The sequence below is a fragment of the Impatiens glandulifera genome, chromosome 1 (genome assembly GCF_907164915.1).
Source record: "Impatiens glandulifera chromosome 1, dImpGla2.1, whole genome shotgun sequence".
NCBI lineage: Eukaryota > Viridiplantae > Streptophyta > Magnoliopsida > Ericales > Balsaminaceae > Impatiens > Impatiens glandulifera.
In genome coordinates, this window is record NC_061862.1 from 96,390,455 (window position 1) to 96,413,031 (window position 22,577).

The 22,577-nt window shown below is 31.0% G+C and overlaps 1 protein-coding gene across 1 annotated transcript; it reads left to right on the plus strand.

The window, feature by feature from the left end:
* The first annotated feature begins 999 nt into the window (after window positions 1-999).
* LOC124937392 (geraniol 8-hydroxylase-like) lies at window positions 1,000-1,317 on the plus strand. The gene has a single exon (XM_047477656.1). It carries the CDS (start codon window positions 1,000-1,002, stop codon window positions 1,315-1,317), a length of 318 nt encoding a protein of 105 aa, XP_047333612.1.
* Window positions 1,318-22,577: the final 21,260 nt, after the last annotated feature.

Consider the following 22,577-nt stretch of genomic DNA (forward strand, 5'->3'; position numbering starts at 1 on the left):
ACACCGCTCCGATCTCACCATTTCTGTCCCGAACACTAATAAACATAATTAATATATAAAATAATCAATATATTTATTTATTATTCATATTTTAAAAAAATTTAAAATTTATTTCTTTATAATAATATGGTTTTTCAATATATTATAATATATAATATTAAAAAATATTTGTATATAGTTTAATCAATATTTTATTTATATTATGATATAGCTGTGTCACATTAGAATTTCCCAAAATGATGGAAATGATAGTAAAAGGAATTTTCTGAAGTTGACAAAGATGGTAAACCACCCTCCGATTTGTCCGCCCAGTTGCATATCAGTGACATCTTAAAAATAAAAATAAAAATAAAAATAAAAATAAAAATAAAATAAAATAAAAATAGTGTTCTATATAGTTGAGGTCCGATGTCACCATAATTTTCAAACATGGAGCACAAATACTTATAATTTTTTTAAAAAAAAAGTAATATATTGCTTTAAAGAATAACCCTATATAAATGTATAAGTTAGGCAACAAATATAGTTATAAATTTTACAATAACTTAACTTATGATTACAACCTAATAAAAATCATAAATACATTTTAAAAATTTTAAAATAGTATATTTATTAATATATATATATATATATTAATAAATATAACTTCTTGTATTTTATAAATTAAAATAAACTAATGAATTATTTTTAAATTTATATTATAAATAAAACATATACAATCTTTTTATATGTTAAATAATTATAAATTTTATTATTGTTGTAATGTGCTAGCAAGTGGTTTAGTAGGTGGATTTGAAATGAAATTGCAAGGAGTAGATTAAAAAAATATTATAAGAGGGGATAAAAAAAATGTGTACACAAACAAAAAAAACAAAAAGAAAACAAAGTTAATTAAGGATTTTTTACAATATTACAGGATTTTTTTGTCAATGAAACAGATACTACCTCAAGCACCCTTGAGCTGGAAAAGATACTATCTCAAGCACCTTTGAGTGGGCAATGTCAGAATTATTGCGATACCCAACATGCATGAAAAATGGGAAAAATGAGCTTAAACAAATTGTTTGTGATGGTAAACAAGTAGAGGAGTCAGATATTGATAAATTACCCTATCTGCAAGCGATTATAAAGGAAACTACGAGAATGCGCCCGCTAGCCCCGTTTCTTATCCCTCGCCAAGTTTATACAGAAGTTGATTTATGTGGTTACACAATCCCAAAGGGAGCACAAGTATTGGTTAACGTTTGGGCAATAGGTCGAGACCCCGATATCTGGGAAAGCCCCATGGAATTTAAGCCTGAGAGGTTTATAGATTAAAAAATTGATCTCCGTGGTCAAGACTTTGAATTGATTCCTTTTGGAGCTGGACGAAGGATTTTCCCGGGATTATCCATGGCAATGAGAATCCTTTTGACAATGTTGGGATCATTAATTAATTCATTTGATTGGAAGAATGATGGTGATGTTAAACCGGAGAACTTCGACGTGGAAGAGAAATTTGGCATCACTCCTAGCCGTTCCAATACCTATATTGTATATAATTAAAAAATATGGTTTTAGTTTTGTTAAAATATTTCTTAATTGACGAATATTATGTGAATCAAATATTGATAGTTTTAGTTTTGTCAAGATATTTTCTAATTAACGATTATTATGTCAATTAAATTTTGATAGTTTTAGTATTATCAATATATTACTTAAATGTCGATTGTTATGTCAATCAATTCTTGATGGTTTTAATTTGGTAAAGATATTCTCTAATTGACGATTGTCATGTCAATTAATTCTTGATGGTTTTAGTTTTGTCAAGATATTTATTAATTGACGATTGTTATATCAATCAAATCTTAATAGTTTTAATTTTGTCACGATATTTCATAATTGACGATTGTTGTGTCAATCGAATTTTGATGGTTTTAGTTTTGTCAAAATATTTCCTAATTAACGATTATTATGTCAATCAAATTTTGATGGTTTTAATTTTGTCAAGATATTTTTTAATTGACGATTGTTATATCAATCAAATCTTGTTTTTCTTTTAATGAGTTAAGATTCTTTTCTCAACGCTCTTCACGTTAATTTATTCCTTGTCTCCTCTTTACCGATCAAATGTTCAAATTGACTTTCTTTATATCAATCAAATCTTTAACATTTTTTAGAAGTCAGGTTTCCTTGTTAACATTTATTCCTCTGAATTCCTTTTTCTTGACTATTCCTCAAGTCAAGATTCTCGTAATGATAACTTTGTACTATCAATGATAGTTGACAAAATGTTGCCCGTCGTTTTTTCTAAACACATTTTTTATAGGGTTAATCCTCTAGTATTTTATCCCTCGTTTTTATCGAAAGAGTTGTATTTAAAATAACAATACATTTTTTTACAAAATGCCCCTTGTACAGGGTTTCGTCATCGATTATTATTTCAGTTTTGTTTTGAAAGTTGGAATAAAACATTGACCCCTCTAACAAATTTTGATTTAGTTATCAAGATCTTTTTAGGATTCAAAATATTTCCAGAATTTAGTCTTGAACACCAATTTTTTTGATCGTCTTAAAAAGAAGTCAATTTTTTTTCCGACTTCATAATCATCACTATGGAATTCAATCTCGTGTAGAAATGATTATTTTTAATTTTTAATTTCTCGAAAAAGTTTGATCAAAGTATTAATACTTTGATGACTGGAGATTTTTTTATAATAGGTCTTATTTCGAGCCACATTTCTTTGAAAGTTTATTTCATCTATATAATTTTTAGAGAATGTTTTGCAGCTTTGAATAAAGCTTTATTGACTCGGGGTATATTTAATAGAATTGGTACACTTGAGTCTTTTTTTCCAATATGAACATCAATTAGTGATTTCAATATCTCAACATCGATGAGTCGTTTTGCAACCAGAGTGTATCTGGTAGAATCGGTACATTTATGTTATTGTCGTAGCAATTAGGACTAGGGTCCGAGTGAGAAAGAAATGATGATTTTAGTATATCAACCAACACATAAGCCTTCTTTTTTAGTACCTCGAGTATATCTGATAGAGTCGATACACACATGCTCTTGCCGTAGCAATCAAGACTAGAGTCTGAGTGAGTAACATGTGGTGGTTTCAATATCTCAACCAACAAAAAATGAAATATCATTCTCAATTTGTTGCTTTCAGTTCAGCCTCAAAGTATTTTTTGTTTTTGCCACAAAATTTCCTTCGAGAATTAACTCTTCTTAAATATTTGTTAAACATGAAAAGAAATTCAATTTGATGTCTTCTAATCGAGTTTTGATGAAACGATTGAGTTTCTTTTGAGACGATCATTTTGAAATAATGATGTTGACTATACTCTTTTTTGTTTCCTAAAATACTTATTTTTTTATAGTAAGAGGCGTCAAAGCCTCTCTTTTTCTTACAAAACATAAGAGTTTTATAAGCATTCGACTGAACTTGATAATAGACTGACTACGTATCTTCTAATATTACAGAAGAATCAAGTCGATTCGTAATTTCGTTTTAACAGAACTTTTATAAAAAAATTACAAAATGATAATGGAGATTTTTATTTTTTTACAAAACACTTTTTTTTACCGGGAACATTTCTTCAGTTGTGGTGCCCCATCACTAATGTTTTAGTAGAGATTTTTTTTTACCTAGACATTAACTTGTGGTTGTCATATTTGTGATAACCCGAGTGTCATATTCGAAATACCTCTTGACATTTATTCTCTTATCGTGTTTGCTCGGTTTTTGAGAAAATGTGTTATTTTTTGTCATGTGCTCAAATTTAGTTATTAGTGCAACCATTAGAGTAGTCGTTTGGGTTATCATGGCTTTATTTTGGCCATTTCAGAATATAACTCTATCTTGGTGGTCATTTTAGTTTTGGATCACGTTCTCGATGAGTCGTGTTTAGAGGTTTCTAGATAACGAAGGATTAATGTCTCTTGTGACATGCACATAATAGATGTACAAACACATGTTCTTAAATGAGTGAACACCTCTTTTCTCAATTTTCTTTTGATATGAGAAATTGCCCATAATTTGAAGAATTATGGCCATTTTTTTCGTTTTGAAGTCAAGATGACCTTTGAGGTGTTCACTTTGAGTATAATGGATACACGTAAATATAGTAGTCACGTAAGGGTTGTAGTGACAAAATTTAGTTGTTTGAGCACAACAAACAACCGGCTTGGAGAGAATATCCAAGTTTTTTGTGCTATGGAGAATCATAAGAGAGTATAATTTAGTGATAGTGGAGGGATAAACCACCGCCATAAACCAAGGAATATCAACTAAATTGGGAATTTTCCCCAACTACACAATGCCTACGTCCGATAGGACGTAGGCTCATCGCCAAAAGGGGGAGGGCTCGATCCCATGCATTCTAGTTTTTCCTCTTGTAACATCCCTCATATAGAACAAATCGTTATTCTATTTGACGAATATTTGCACGTATTTCAATAAATGTGTAAAGTATATCGTATAATACATCTATTACACATATTCAAATAAATAAAGTGTTTGTTCCCTTTACTTATAAGGTTCACATAAATCAATTAAATAAGCTTTAAGTTTTTTTTAATATTTAAAAATTCATTGTAAATCAATTAAATAATTTTAAGAACTTTTTATTATTTAAAGATTCACGTAAGTCAATTAAATAAGCTTCAAGTTTTTTTGTTTTTTTATTTAAAAATTTGTTTAAATCAATTAGATAAGTTTTAAAAAAATTATTTATTTAATTAAAAATTCACGTAAATCAATTAGATAAACTTCAATTTTTTTATTAGATAAATATTCACGTAAATCAATTAGTTAAGCTTCGAGATTTTTTATATTATCAATTATTTTTTAGTTTAAAACAATTTTAAAATATTTTTGAATGGCCAAATGTTTGTTTTAAACTAAGCCTCAAATGTCCCCAGTAGAGTTGTCAAAGAATCTGTAAAACCTCGAAATCTCTTGCATATTTAGTTTTAAATTTTTAATAGTCTTTTTATTCGCGAATTTGTTTTAGAAAATATTTTAATTTTTTAAATAAATCGGAATTGACTTTTTTAGATTATAGAGTAAAATTAGATAAATATTTTGAATAATTAAATTCTTTTAAGAGATTATGTTTCGGCTCGAAACTTGCACAGGTGAAAAATGGATAAAAAACGAGAGTAAAAATTCTCGGTTTTGACCCTATATCTTTCGGTATAGATCCAATACCGAAAGTTTAGGTAACTCTCGCCATTCCTCGGTATTGACTCTTTTTTTAAAAACAATTGGGCGTTTACCGAGAGATATTGTAGAGTTTTCGGTTTAGATACTTGAGAGAAAAACCAAAAGTTAATTGGAGAACTTTCGGTTTTTCTTCAAAGGGAAAAACCAAAAGTTTTTTAATTAACTTTCGGTTTTCTTTAAAGGGAAAACCGGAAAATTAATAGGAAAACTTTCGGTTTTTTCCCTTTGAAGAAAAACCGAAAGTTAATTGGAAAACTTTCGGTTTTTCCTTTGAAGAAAAACCGAAAGTTAATTGCAAAACTTTCGGTTTTTACCTTTGAAGAAAAACCAAAAGTTACCTAATTAACTTTCAATTTTTCCCTCTGTAAAAAAACCGAAAGTTTTTCAATTAACTTTCGGTTTTTCTCTCGGGTATCTAAACCAAAAGCTTTCCAAATAACTCTCGGTTTTTCCTTTCCAAATAAAACCGAGAGGTATATGAAGAACTCTCGGTTTTTTCTTTTCAAGAAAAACCGAAAGATTCCATTTAACTTTCGGTTTTTCCCTATAAAATTTACTAAATTTCCCGATTGTTTTGTGCTCAACCAAAACCTGTTCAGCCAAATCAATATGAATTCATAAAACAAATTACATTCATAAAGAAAATGATCATTCCAAAATTCTCAATCAAACCAATCATCCAAACAACATGTTTTACATTAAAATTAAAATGTATTCAATCAATTCATACAGTCGAAACATATTGAATTAGCTGGTGGGGGGAGGAGGGGGTCGTTGATACTGCCTCATAAACATTTCAAAACTCTATAATCTTGCATTCATTTTTAACCTTTCTTTCTCCTGTTTTGCACTTTCCCTATCCATTCTTGAAATCAATTCTACATTTTCCTCTTGTATTTGATTAATCGTTTGAGTTTTTTCTTCATCCCTTTTTTTTCAATTCCTCTAGTTTCATCGCCATTCTTTGATTATCCTCAAACAATCGATTAGTGGCTCGTTGTGAATTGTTGCCACTTCGAAGATCCTCAAGAAAGTGTGTGGTTCGGACGTCTAATCCCATACTGAATACTCCCCCATGCTTTTGGCATCCGAACACTCTCTCCGTCTAGGGGTGTTCATCAGTTCGGTTTTCGGGTTATTCGAGTTTTCGGTTCGAGTTCTTCGATTTTTTATTTTTTTTAAGCAAATTCGAAAAAAGAACCGATTTGAATAAATTCGATTTCGGTTTATTCGAATTCGGTGAATTCAAATTCGGTTCGAATTCGGTCGGATATTCGGTTTAGACCAAATATACATCACCTACCCATAAGATAATATTTTTTTAAAAGAGTTTACAAAATAAATAAGTTGTTAAAAAAATATTATCTACTTAAATTATAAAAAAAATATAAATCACGCAAACTTAGCTTAGTAACTAACACCAATATATATTTAACAATTGAACGACAAAAGTAAAACAGTGTCGACAACGACAATATATGGCGGTTGAGAGGTGGGAACAGCTAGAGAAAGGGGAAAATGAATGAGGAATTATGGATTTAATGCAGGGATCTAGTAGAAGGCCCATGATAATGTATTATATAATATGTAATAATTTATATAATATATAATAAAAATAAATAATAAAAATGAATTCGGTTTTCGGTTTGGTTTCGAGTTGAAACATAAACTCGAAAACCAAACCGAAAACCGTATTTGAATTCGAATCGTTTTAAAATTCGATTCGAAAACCGAAAATGTAATTTGAATTCGGTGAATTCGAATTCGGTCGGATATTCGGTTCAGACCAAATATTGAACACCCCTATCTCCGTCAACTCAAAGTCGGATATTTCTGATTCGTTACTTCTTACTTCCTCCATCTAACCTTCACATTTGAAATAAATTTTCATTTATATAATAAATAAACTAGCTATGAGTAATTTATTTAAATTCAATTCACTTACAATTTTCTCTTGCGCTAGTTCGTCCGGGATGGGGGTTGGGTTTTCTTTGGTAGGTTTTGGGGTACGGGTCCTCTTGAATACTTCAACTTCAGAGGGTGCCCGTCCAATTTCAAGCGCCTGTTAAAATAAATGATTTATATAATTAATAACAATCTTTATATTAATTTATTACAAATAATGTACTTATCAACTCTTCTTCCACTTAAGCAAATGGTCTACTTCCCGTATGATGTGAGAATTTTAGCTTCTTTCTGTTAACAACATTTGTACGACTGTTTTTCTGAATTTGAAATAAAAAATAAAGTTAGAATAATTAATATTAGATTTTAATTAAATTATGAAGTTGTACCTTAAATTTTCGGTGAAGTAATGGTTTCGACACACAAACTCCCAATCATCTCGGTTGTAGTCTCGTGGAGGATTGGCAAGTACCGCTGCCTCGTCTCCTTGATGAATTCGAATATAATCTCTATTTAAATCTGAGCATCATCTATCCCATATCGGGTCCACAACAATAGGTGCTTGATCTCTAGAAGACTCTTCTCGGAGCCTTAAGTTTTCTGATTGTGCAAGTAGGTTTTGGTATGGCTTAGACAGTTTGCTGGGTGTTTTCCTCATACTCTTCCAAGTTTCTTTACGACCTTCAGATATTCTTAATGCACCATTAATAAAATGAGTGAATAATTGAAATAAAGTAGTAATAAGAATGAATATAAAGTAAAAAACATAAATATACCTAATTATATAATCTGAACTATATATTTGTAAACCGCGGTTTTATTTTTGTCACAATCTTCCAACCGGGTCGGGCTGACATATCAGGGGCATAGAATACTTGTTTTGCTTGACTCGACAATATAAACGGGTCTTGAATTTGGGTTTTTAAAATTCTGTTTACATTTATACTTACGAAGCCATATTTATCCACTTTCACTCCTAGTTCCCCCGAGTGTGTATCAAACCACTTACACTTGAATAAGACAACTCGTTTGTGAGAAAAGTATTGTACTTCGATTATATCCGTTAAAACTCCGTAGTATGACATAGTTTCAGACCCGTTGTACCCTTCAACAACCACCCCACTATTTTGAGTGGTCAAACATTCGTCTTATTTTTCTATACATAATTTGTATTCGTTTACTTTACACCAAACATACATAGACGGGTACATACTTGGACCTTCTCCTAAGATATTGAGGTCTCTTGATATGTCGTCATTTTCTGCTAATTGAGCGACCTATATATATATATTCCCGAAATTTAGTCGTTAAAATAAATATAAAATTATTAGATATGGTTTATAATTTACTCACTCTATGCTTGAAAAAGGTGGCAAACGTTTCTCCACGGGACTTGTTGTTATTGCAATACTGCATATAATCTCTGCAAATACATCGAATATTAAATTAAATACTCTTTAATGCTAATTAATAAGATGTACCATAACAGTAACATAGAATCTTACATGTAAAAAGGTTCTGCTTTGGGGCAATTTTTCAAAATGTATGAATGAGTTGTCACTCGATCGCTAAAATCCAAATTGTATGTTTTTCGGTTAGATAGGTTTTTCAACGATGAAAATATTGAAATGCATGAGATTTCAGTTTGTGCATTTGCTTGGTCTTCTTCCTCCATATACCTGGCACATAAACTAATACTCTCATTTACATGATAGCTCTCGCTTATAGAATCTTCGGGGTGGTTATTTCTCCGCAAATATCTTTTCATTGCACCCATGTAATGATCAAACGGATACATTCATCGATACTGGACAGGTCCCCCAAGCAAAGCCTCAAATGACAAGTGAACCGAGAGATGCATCATGATGTCGAAGATTGACGGTGGAAAAATCATTTCAAATTTGCAAAGTGTTAATATAATATCCATGTATAATTGTTCGAGGTCTGCTTGAATCAACTCTTTGAAACACAACAACCGAAAGAACCGAGACAAATTTACTAACGCATCATACACATTATCTGGAAGTAATCCACGGGTTGCTAAAGGAATAAGATATTCTAATAAAATGTGACAATCATGACTCTTTAATCCCGAAATCTTTTTCTCTTCAAATTTACACAACCGCCAATATTTGAGCAAAAAGCATTAGGCAACTTGAGATCTTTCAAGAATTTACAAAGACATTTTTTATTATCGGATGTCAAAGTGAAAGGCGCTTCTAGATAATGAACTACTCCTTCATCATTTATAGGATGTAACCATCATTTTATGCATAAGAGTTGTAAGTCTTTACGGGATTTAGGATCATCCTTAGTCTTCTCTTTCACATTAATTATTGTTCCCAACACGCTATCACAAATATTTTTCTCAATATGCATCACATCCAAATTATGTCTCAATAATAATGATTTCCAATAAGGCAAACAGAAGAAAATGATAAGTTTATTCCAATTGTCTCCCCGCGTTTCATGATATATCTTAGTTTTCTTACTGAGATTCGTAGTAAGAATTATGTCTTCTACGTCTCGTACTTGCTCATAACTTTCTTGCCCCATTAAAAATTTAGACGGTTCTCTGTAATCTGTTCGACCATCGAACGACTCTTTATCCCTTCTGTATTTGTTCTTTGGTGGAAGGAAGTGTTTATGACCCATGTAACATTGTTTAGAACCATGAACCAATCGAAGAGATACCGTGTCGTTGTTACAATAGGGACAAACGAATTTTCCTTTCATACTTCAGCCTGATAAATTCGCGTACGCGGGAAAGTCGTTAATTGTCCACATCAACGTCGCTCGCATGTTAAAGTATTGCGAGGTGTGTGCATCAAACGTTCTCACACCAGTTTTCCATAGTTTAGTCAACTCGTCTATCAATGGCTGGAGAAATATGTCAATTGCCTCCTCGATGAAGACGCTTCTGCAAAATAACATTAAAACGAAATTTTTTAAAACTTATATAATGATTTAAATATCAAGTATAATTTATTATTAACTACATGTAGTCTCGGGAACAAGAGAATCCTCCCCGGGGTGCTAGACTCATCAGGAATGGTGGAATTTGGATCATTTAGCCTCTCAATATCATGAAGCTCTAATCCCATAAACTCTATAGGATCATCGGACTCTACATCATCTGTACAAGCTCCATCATCTGTACGAGCTTAGAGGTCGTCCAAATGTCTCGATAGTCTTTACTCTCAGAGTGCGTCCAACTCTCTCGATAGTGCTTGTCTAGTATTACATTACGAGGCTCGGAGGAGAAATCTTTGAACTTTTCATCGAAGGACATCCATGTCATTGAATTAACTAGATGTCTTAAGGCTTCATCTTCAACATTAATATTTTCTTTATTCAAAGTCATCTGAGGAGCGGTTTTGGAGCACATGTACAACCTTTGCAATCTCGGTACAAGTGGAAAATATCGTAAAATTTTATTTTGAATGAACTTCGCATCCACATTTTTTCGAAGCGTACCACTTGATTGGTTGATCTTCCATCTAGACACACCAAAACTTTAAACTCTTCCAGATCTTTATCTTCTTTACGGAATAGCATACAATCATTCTTACAAGCATCAATTTTGTCATACGTTAAATCGATGTTTGTAATAAATTTCTTGCACTCATAGTATGAACTAGGCAACTCAAAATTAGATGATAATATTTTCTCTTTGACCATTTTTAATAACAAATCGAATGACATGTGGGTCCATTGACCAACATTTTTAATTTGGAGTAATTTCAGTATGGTGAAAGCTTTTGAAATTCGTGATTCTTCATACAATGGAAGTTTTGAATCATCCAACAACTTGTAGAATACCTTAGCATCATCAACAAGGCGTTCATTATTTGAGGTTTCAGCGGTTGGATACAAATCATTTATAATGTCTTCCATAAATTGATCATTATATTGATCAATTTCTTCGTTCATTTCATCATTAACGACATTATCTACTACTCCACCCTTATTTTCATCTCCAAGTTCATCTAATTCATCATCCTCATCATCAGATCTTCTTTCTCATTGATAGTACCAAAAATTATAATTTTGAAGGATTCCAAACACAATTAGATGATCTCTCAACACAGTTATATCCTCATAGGTTCGATTTGCACATTTTACACATGGACAAGCAATTGAAGTTCTGTTAGTAAACCTAAACGCAAAGTCTATGAATATTTCAACCTCTTTGATATATTTTGGATCATATCGGCGTAGAGTCATCCAATGTTTATCAGGGACTTCCATTTTAACTTGAAATGAACAACCAATTATAATGAAATTAACATCTACTTAATTCATTTCTCTAAATATGCAACCCTAACAATTCAAATAAGTCATTTCTCTAAACATGCAATCCTAACAATCCAAATAAGTCATTTCTCTAAACACGCAACCCTAACAATCCAAATAATTCATTTATCCAAATATTCAACCCTAATAATCCAAATAAGTCATTTCTCTAAACATGCAACCCTAATCACAACCAATTTTTTAGAACTTACCAAATGGAGAATGACGACGAAGAGTAAATGTTGAATACTTAGTTGATACAACCGGTAAAACTGAAAATAAAAAACGATAATCAATTAGATAACATAGATCAAAACAACATAAATGAACCAAAATCAAACAACTTAAATCAAACAAAATAAAAAACCCTAAATATATCAATAAATCAAACATATCTAACTTATAAAATTTAATTAAACAACTTAAATATATCAATAAATCAAACATATCTAACTTATCAAACCTAATAAAACAACCTAATCTATCAATAAATAAAACATATCTAACTTATCAAACTTAAATCAAACATAAAACAAACCCAAATCAAACGTATATCAAAACTTAATCAGAACTACAATGACATCCTAAATAAACCAAAATCAATCAACTTAAATCAAACAAAATAAAAAACAAACCTAAATCAAAACTAAAACAAAACTAACCTGACGGCGGCGGCGGAAAGAAGACGAACGACGGCGGCAACGCAGACGAACAGCGAGAGCAGGCGAGGAAGAATCATGAGAGAGTGGCGGAAGGAAGAAATAAGGAAGAAGATAAAGAAAACAAGTTTATGTTTTAGTTTATAAATATAATTAACATATGCATTATATTGTGTCGTCGTTAATATTCATTTAATGATTATTAACCACGGCGACTGGGTAAAACCGTGGTTAATAAATAAACACATTAAACAAGACTTTACCTAACGTCAGCGTTAATATGTATTAATTAAGAAAATATTTCATTTTCCAATAGGTTCACATTATTAACCATGATGTTAGGGTAAAACTGTGGTTAATAAATAATCACATTAACCACGACTTTACCTAACGCCGACGTTAATATGTTTAACCAAGAAAATGTTTTGTTTTTCAGTAGGTTCATATTATTAACCACGTTGTTAAGGTTAAAACGTGGTTAATAAATAAACACATTAACCACATTTTTACCTAATGTCGTGGTTAATATGGTTAACCAAGAAAACGTTTCGTTTTTTAGTAGGTTCACATTATTAACCAAAGTGTTAGGGTAAAACCGTGGTTAATAAATAAACACATTAACCACGGCTTTATCTAACACCGTGATTAATGTGTTTTGGTGAATACATATTAACCACGGAATTACCTAATTCCGTGGTTAATAATGTTTGATTAAGGAAATATTTTCATCATACAAAGTCTAATAGGAATTTAATGAAAATTCAATTCATTCTAATTATAGAAATTTGATAAATATTGAAAATAATTTGATATCATATAATTTTTATTATTTGTAAATGGTTACATCTTATAAATCAATAAAATAATCATTGAATCATGCACCATATCATATCATTTTTTTTATTATCTTGTTAATTAAGTGTTTTACAAAAAAAAAATCAATTTTCAAACATGTAACACCACATTCTAACAAAAAAATTAATCTTTAAGGAACGTGCTAAGTGACTGTAGGAATTGGTTTCTCATTATGATCTTCAACCAATTAACTTATAACCAATATGCAATCAGATTCTTTTTAGATATCTTCAATTTCCTTATAACAAATTGAAGAATATATCTCAAACGAACTCGGATTGAAAATTGGTTTGAAGGAAAATAGTAGTTTAGGAGAAGTAGTTTCATCACTAGACAATCAGGCTCTTCTTGGAAATCTCCATCTTTAATTAATCATTCTAACTAATTAAAGATGATGGAAACTTTGAAAAAGAGATTGATGATCATTGAGAAAATTTTGTAAGGAACGTGCTAAGTGACTATAGGAATTTTTTTGTCTTTGTAATCTTCAACCAATGAGCTTCTAACCAACATGCTATCGGGTCCTTTTTAGATATCTTCAATTTCTTTTAAAAAATTGAAGAATATCTTAAATGAACCTGAATAGCATGTTGGTTTGAAAAAAAAATCAATAATTTAGGAGAAGTGGTTTCATCAATAGACAATCAGAATCTTCTTTCAAATCTCCATCTTTAATTACTCATTCTAACTAATTAAAGATGATGAAAATTTTGAAGAAGAGCTTGATGATTGTTGAGAAAATTCTGTAAGGAACGTGCTAAGTTACTACAGGAATTGGTTTCTCCTTGTGATATTCAACCAATGAGCTTCTAATCAATATGCAACTATGTCCGTTCTTAGATATCTTCAATCCTTTTAACAAATTGGAGAATATATCAAATAAACATGGATTGCATATTAGTTTGAAGGAAATCGATAGTTTAAGAGAATCTAACTCAAATTCCTTGTGGAGAATAACGAAAGCATTCTGTTTATAGGCCTCGAAAATTATTTGGCAAAGATTATTAGTGACGGCATTTGTTGATGGGTCATTAATAGTCTGAATATTGATTATTAAGGATGGGGTTATCATAAAACCATGGTTAATAATATTTTTATTAACCACGGTTTTATAATAACGTCGTCCTTAATAATCAATAGTCTAGAATTTGTTAGTGGACGATTATTAAGGACGGCGTTATCATAAATATGTGGTTAATAATCTTTTTATTTACCCCGACTTTATGATAAGGTCGTCCTAAATAATCAATATTAAGGAATTTGTCGATGGAAGGTTATTAGGGACGACGTTATTATTAACCATGGCTTTATAATAACATCGTCCCTAATAGTTTTAAAATATTAGCCACGGTGTTATGATATCGTCGTGGCTAATATTATCGATTATTAGCTACGCCATTATGTTATCGTCGTGGCTATTAATATTTTTTTTAAGGCGGAGAAAGTGCAGGGAAACATGACTTTTAGCCATGGCGTTAATCACAAAACCGTGGCTAATAATAATGGAGGGAGTGTTGCGGGAAAACCAAAACATTAACCACGGCGAATACAATGAAAGTCATGGTTAATAATATTTATTAGTGTCGGTGTTACATGGCCGACACTAATAAATATTATTAACCAAAACTAATTGATCTCCGACACTAATAAATATATTAACCACGACGAACATTCATTGTGGTTAATGTTGGTCGTTAAAAATACTTTTTCTACTACTACATTACTCCCTCCCCGTGAAAGGGCACATATGCTATCTTGTAACAGGGATCCCAAGTGCAACTATCCATCCACTACAATTCCCTAAACATTTATTCTAATTCATGTTTCCTAATGTTGGTACAAGTCCTTACTCGAGCCCGTTGGCCACAAAGTAACCTCCATTGACATGGAGGCATCTGGCTTAGACAATGGAGAATTGAGGAAGTATGGACATTTGGTCATTATGATGCTTCATTAATAAATTTTGTGAAATCTATTTTTGTTTGCCAAAATCTGGTACTAGTAAGACATAGCCTATAAGGATTAAATATAGTCTTTGATGCAAATCAATTCCTTGAAAAGATATTTGTTACTATCTTCTTCACGTCTTATATCCATATCAGGTAATGGTATCAAAAAAGTTTGGTTAATCGTTTTTGTTAGGATCGGTGTTGACTATAGAGATGGGGTCTAACTACAGTTAACAACTTTCAACTTTCGTTTCGATATTAATCATGTTAAGGATTAAGATCTGTTTCTATTCTTCGCGAATCTTCGCAGGCTCTTGAACGAATTCAAGTGCGAAACAACTTGTTGGATTTGAAGCGTCAGATGAAAGAATGCAATGAGCGGAAAGGAAATAACACAAGGAGTTCTTATGGGTGTTCGGAGATAAAAACTCATACGTCACCCATTGTTCCTCAATAGGAAGGATATTCACTAGAAGATTTTGATTTATATAGCAGCTGCACAAACCTAGTCAGAAACCCAAGACAACCCAAGACTTAATTAACCGCTTATTTGAACTCCTAACACATACACTGTTGAACAGAATACCCTCTGTTCAACTTACAACGCACTATTAATGACTATTAGGTAGTCCAGTAAATTATCTCTCAGCTTCACATAGTGAATTATATAATACACTTGAGAATAAAATAGGTACAGAGAGTAAGTTGATTCAAGAAATCAATAGCAATCTAGTGATACAATGAATAGTCTAGAAGATTCCATGAGTGAGAGTGAATGAGTGAATTGTCGTTATACTCTGATTACTTCTTATGATGAATTGTAGCAACGGTCAAATCTTTTTCATGGTATGCTGAATTGTAGCAACAGTCAAATCTTCTTTATGGATACGTGTCCTCTTTCCGTTGGATGTACGCCATGATGTACTGGATAGTACAAAAGAAATATATTCTTGAGATCATGGTGTACTGAAATAGTACAGTGCGAGCAATTTGAATAACAACGTACATGGCAGTCGTTCATTAGTTGAGATATGCTGCCAGCTATCTAGAGGACTCTGTGGCCAGTTGTCTAGACCCCGTCTACTTAGACGCCCTTCTTATGAAGTTAGATATCGTCTACTCGCGTTTCTCCAGACTTTGAGATTATTAATTTGCACTTGGTGAGATTTGAACCCGGGTCACCCGCGTGACAAACAAGAGTATTTACCACTACACCACTTAAGATGTTGATATTTAAATAAATATTTATGTAATTGATATGACTAACAATTATATATATATATATCCTTAGTTTTATCCATTCATTATCAAAACTATTTCATCAATCATCAATCATCAAAATCAAGTATGTTAATTATCCTAAATCAATTAAGACCTTAATTTAACAATTTTTTCCTTTTTGATTATTTAAGCTAAATTATCAAAATTAGGTGAGTTCATGATTTAAACACAATTCAACTGTTTTTAATTTCAATTAGTATTTAAAAATACAAAAGTGAATTTTTTCTCACAATCACCAATATTATAAATTAAAATTTTGGATGATGTTGGTACAATCACCAATTATATTATAATATTTTCATATGACATGGTTTTGTCAATCTGACAAACGAATAAAAAAAATTGTTTGACATTTTTGATAAGGTGACAATTTTTTTAGAAAATTGTTAAACCCATTTCATTAAAATACTAAAAGTGGGAGGGTTAAGAATCAAAACTAAACAAACTCTAAATATGATTAAAAGATGACAATAAAATTACTTTAAAAAAACTAATTAGTAACAATCAAACATACAAGAAACAGATATTACAAAACAAATATTATAAACTGTATCAAATCCTAATTATCCCAATCGGGATTTTTATTTCCATACCAACCTGATATTTCAACAGGTTGTCTTCCCCTTCCCCTTCCTCTTGCAATGAAATAGAGATGAACTAAAGAGGATGATGAATATTGCATATTCTCATTTTGACTTCTTTCTTTATATGAACCCGTTCTAATTTGATAGAAAGAATTATTCTTCAGGATTTTTGAGTTCTTCACCTTGTTGTTCTCAACTTGAATTTCAAGATTATTGTCTTTATTTCTTTTAGCTTTAGCTTTGGAATCCTCGGCAACTTTAGATTCCTCTATATCAACCTCGAAACTCTCTTTTTTCTCTTTATTAGCCTAATTATCTTCCTCTCTGTTTTCATCAATAACCACTTCAACTTGATTTGATTGAGATTCCTCAACTCTCTCTTCAACATGATTAGGTTGAGGTTCCACCTCCTTCTTCGTACTACTTTCTTCTTGTACATAATTTTCTTTATCTTTTGTTTCATGTTCTTTAACCATATTTTGAATTTTGATAATAGGCACCTCTGTTTCATTTTCCTGTATCTTTACTTTCTGGCCTTTATGAATTTTCAAATCACAATTTGGGCTTGCATGTTGGAAGGTATTGTAGAAAGAGCATCTGTATGGCCTCAACTCATAAGTGATTTCCATGCTAGTAGGTTTTCCTTTTCTGTCTACTACTGCCATACTATTCGGTAGTGTGTTTCTAAGATGTACCTAAATGCTAATTCTAGAAAACAATAAGTGTTATCCCCCTTCAACAATTGGGTCCATGTATAATGATCTACCTAACAAACTTGCAAAATGACTAAGGGCTTCAGAATTATACATATGTGCAGCTATATTCCAAATCTTGAACCATACATGTCAAGTTTCTTTTGGCTTACTCAATAAGTTCAAGTCTTCAGACCATTTTTTCAACTTCATACAGTTGGATCATATATATGTATTCTAATTTCCTAGAATATCCTCTAGATTATAACCCTTCTTGAATTTAAGAAAATATAGATCATTGACATTTACTGAAATCTTCTTCAGCCCTTTTTCCTTCCAATTGCTTCAACAGTGCATTTTTAATAATTGAGAAAGATACTTTGTTTTTTTCCTATGTAGTTTCCCACAATTACATTTCCCCATTCTTTTATACAATTTTCCTCTACTTCAATAGGCAATTTAAATTCAAATAGAAAATTCAGTACCTCCACTTTTATCTATGTATTGTCCAAGTAGATTTCCCTTTATAGACATGATCTTCTGCCTTTTTTGCATTGTTGTTCTTCCAGACTTCATTAGTTTTTCATGTCGAGTTGTTCTTGATAATATATGACTTGGATTTTGGAACCTTCATCAGCTTCTTCATTATAGCAACTGACTATTAAACAATTTCTTTATATACTTCATTTTTAGTAGATTCCAGTCTTAAAGATAATGGATGTTGAGTTAAATTATAATATGTTGTACTTTCTCCTTATTAATGATAATTTCTCATCTTTTGACATGCATAAGAAGCTTTGTAATCTGATTTCTGAGCCCAAACAGATTAGCTTGTATCTTCCAAACTTCTTCATTATCCCCTATTTTTCTGCATTATTTTCTACAGAAATTTTTTTCCAGGAACAATTGGAGCAGATCCTTACTTGTATTATTATCTTGCTGTTATTTATTAAATTCTTCAACAATTTTTTCAATTTCTTTGATTGCTGTTTTCTTAATTCCTTCCAGCACAAACTCCTTAACTTATATAGATTTATTATTTTTGATATTCCCTTTACCCATGATGGCAGAAACAGAGTAATTGTAGAAAATCTAAGAGATGATCACAGATAAACCGCAATCGATGACAAACTCCAGCCGCTTACAAATGCAAGAGAAACCCTAGACAAGCAAAATTTACAGATCACTTACAGCACAGGACAATATTGTGTTGTCCGTGCCGATCGTTCCGTGCCACCTGTGCCGATCGCGTTTCCTTTGATCAAAGGTGATTTCGACGCTGATTTGTAGGGGTGAGCAAACGGGTAAACCCAACCCGTATTACCCAACCCACATTCAACCCAAATTAAATTTACCCAACCCATAATTCAACCCATATTATTTACTAATATGGGTTGGGTATGGGTTGGGTTGAGTATGGGTTGGGTTACCCAAATTATTTTATTTTTATTTTTTCATTTAACATTTATTTGACTTATTTAACATATTTTTATTCGTTTAACACGTTTTTAACATGTTTAACACGTTTTCCACATTTTCACGTTTTTGACACGTTTTGAAATGTTTAACACGTTTTTCATGTTTTTGACATGTTTAATACGTTTTCACACGTTTTTGACACGTTTAACACGTTTTTGGCACGTTTAACACATTTTGATAAGTTAAACACGTTTTTTATGTTTATGGCATGTTTAACACGTTTTTAACACGTTTGACACGTTTTTGACACGTTTGACACATTTTTCACGATAATGACACATTTAACACATTTTGACACATTTTCACGTTTTTGACACGTTCAACAAGTTTTGACACGTTTAACATGTTTTTCACATTACTGACACTTTTAACACGTTTTTCACGTTTTTGGCACGTTTAACATGTTTTGACACGTTTTCAACGTTTAATACGTTTTTCACACGTTTAACATGTTTTTGACATGTTTAACATGTTTTTGGCACGTTTAACACATTTTGACATGCTTGACACTATTTTCATGTTTTGATATATTTAACACATTTTTGACACGTTTGTCACGATTATGACACATGTAACACATTTTGACATGTTTTCACGTGTTTTGCACGTTTTGACATGTTTAACAAATTTTTCACATTTTTGACACGTTTAACACGTTTTTCACGTTTTTGGCACGTTTTGACACGTTTTCCACATTTTGACACGTTTTTCACATTTTTGGCACGTTTAACACGTTTTGACATGTTTAACAAGTTTTTCATATTTTTGACACGTTTTTCACGTTTTGGCACGTTTAACACGTTTTGACACGTTTAACACGTTTAACACGTTTTGACACGTTTCCCACGTTTTTGACACGTTTAATACGTTTTAACACGTTTTTCACATTCCCGACATGTTTTTCACGTTTTGGCACGTTTAACACGTTTTTGACACGTTTAACACATTTTGACATGCTGGACACTATTGTCATGTTTTGACATGTTTAAAACGTTAAACATGTTTTTCATGATTATGACACATTTAACACATTTTGACATGTTTTTCATGTTTTTGGCACGGTTAACACGTTTTGACACGTTCAACATGTTTTCACGTTTTTGGCACGTTTTGACATGTTTTTCATGTTTTGGCACATTTTGACACTTTTAACACGTTTTTGACACGTTTAACATGTTAGTCACATTTCTGACACGTTTAATACGTTTTTCACACGTTTGACGTGCCAAAACGTGAAAAACGTGTTAAACGTGCCAAAAACGTGAAAAACGTGTTAAACATGCCAAAAACGTGTTAAAACTTATTAAAATGTGTTAACATGCAAAAAAACATGTTAGACATGTCAAAAATGTGTTAAATACTTAAATGTGCAAAAATGTGTTAAACATGTTAAAATGTCAAAAACGTGTTTAACGTGCCAAAAATGTGAAAACCTGCCAAAACGTGAAAAACATGTTAAACGTACCAAAATATGTTAAATGTGCTAAAAATATGTAAGATGAGGCAAAAACGTGTTAAACGTGTTTAACATGTCAAAAATGTGTTAAACATTCCAAAAATGTGAAAAACGTGTCAAATATGTCAAAAACGTGTTAAATATGCCAAAAATATGAAAAACATGTTAAACGTGTGAAAATGTGTTAAACGAGTGAAAATGTGTTAAACATATCAAAAATGTATTAAAATGTCAAAAACATGTTAAACGTGCCAAAAATGTGAAAACCGTGTTAAACTTATTAAAACCGTGTTAACGTATTAAATATGTTAAAAACGTGTTAAACGTGCCAAAAACGTAAAAAATGTGTTAAACTTATCAAAAACATGTTAAACGTATTAAACATGTCAAAAACGTGTTAAACGTGATAAAAACGTGAAAAACGTGTTATTAGTGTGAAAACGTGTTAAATATGTCAAAAACGTGTCAAAACATGAAAACGTGTTAAACGTGTGAAAAACGTGTTATAAGTGTGAAAATGTGTTTAAAATATTAAAAATGTGTTAAACGTGTGAAAAATGTGTTAAACGTGTGAAAAACGTGTTATAAGTGTGAAAACGTGTTAAGAATATTAAAAACGTCATAAACGTGTGAAAAATGTGTTATATGTGTGAAAAATGTGTTAAACATGTCAAAAACGTGTTCGACTTAAAGTTGGAAAATGATTAGTTTATATTGAATTAATAATAAAGAATTAAATTAAATTTATATAATTTGGGTAATATGGGTAACCCTAACCCAACCCAAATTAAACCCAACTCATACTCAACTCAACCCATACACAACCCAACCCATATTAACCAACCCAAATTAATATTTTTGGTTTGGGTTAGGGTTGGGTTTGGGTAAACCCAAATTATGCTCACCCATACTAATTTGATGACTTTCAGCGCAAGACAATATTGTGTCGCTTGTGCCGATCGTGTCGTGACGTATGTGCCTATCGTGCCACCGTGCAATTCATGCTGTGTCGTGTCGCCTGTGTCGATCGTGTAATAAGGTGACAAATTAAATGTGATATACCAGAGAATATTTTTTATTCTTACTCTTATTTATATCAAATCATTTAGAAAAAATAATTTTTGATGCATTATTTAGAGATATTCCATATACTCCTCATTTAATTATTTTATATTTAAAAAGCCGGAAGATCTTTTTTTTTTAAAAAAAAAATTAAGTAAATCCTTGAAGTTTTTTAATTTCTTAAAACACCTTAAAAAATTTAGGGTTTATTTATGATCTTCTCACAATTTGTGGTTCATGTTTTTTAAGATCTTCATTATTGATGATTAGGCCAAGCTCATTGTTCACTGCCGACTTAGCCGACCGGAGAAATTTGTCCGAGGAAGGCTAGGTAGAGTGTCATGTGTCTATAAAGTTTGTAAGAAAGATAAATCAATAACAATTGACTTACAATAGTTGATAATCGAGAATGTTGAAGACATGAAAGAAGTGAGATTGATGGACGATGTCATTCACACATGACCATGTTATATGATAATCGGTCTCTTCGTTAACAACTAGCCTCTTATATCTCTATCACATCACAGTCACACATAATTATTGAATTTTTTAAGTTGTAAGTTCAAAATATATCTATAATATTTTAAATTTTATTTTTAATCGTTACAAATTTATATGAGTCAGTCCACAATTCGATTCAAATATTCATTACTCTCATATATATATATATATATATATATATATATATATATATATATATATATATATATATATATATATATATATATATATATATATATATTCAAATTAACCTCCCTTTATCCGATAAACTAAAAAAATCAAATTAAGCATTATTATTATTATTATATAATAATTTAATGATGTATGAAATAATAAATAGTAAATTTGAATATTAAGTCCAATCCAATGGTGATAGATAATTTCATTAATTTGTTTACCTCTATAATTACACTAGCTACCTATTTCATCAAATCATCTAGCACTTAGATTCTTGTCTGGTTTATGATTAGCAGCAATGAATTCATTGCATTAATTGTTAATTACAATCAAAATATGAAAAGGAAACCTAAAATTAAGGATCCGAAACTAAATATTTATACCATGTGCGTTAAATTTATGATGGATAGAGCCAGTACGTACTTGTAGATGAGTTTTGTTTACTTTTTCAGCTGTTGTTAAGAT

Excerpts from the sequence above, each read along its gene's own strand:
- LOC124937392 (XM_047477656.1), top strand. The coding sequence starts at position 1,000 with ATGTCAGAATTATTGCGATACCCAACATGCATGAAAAATGGGAAAAAT.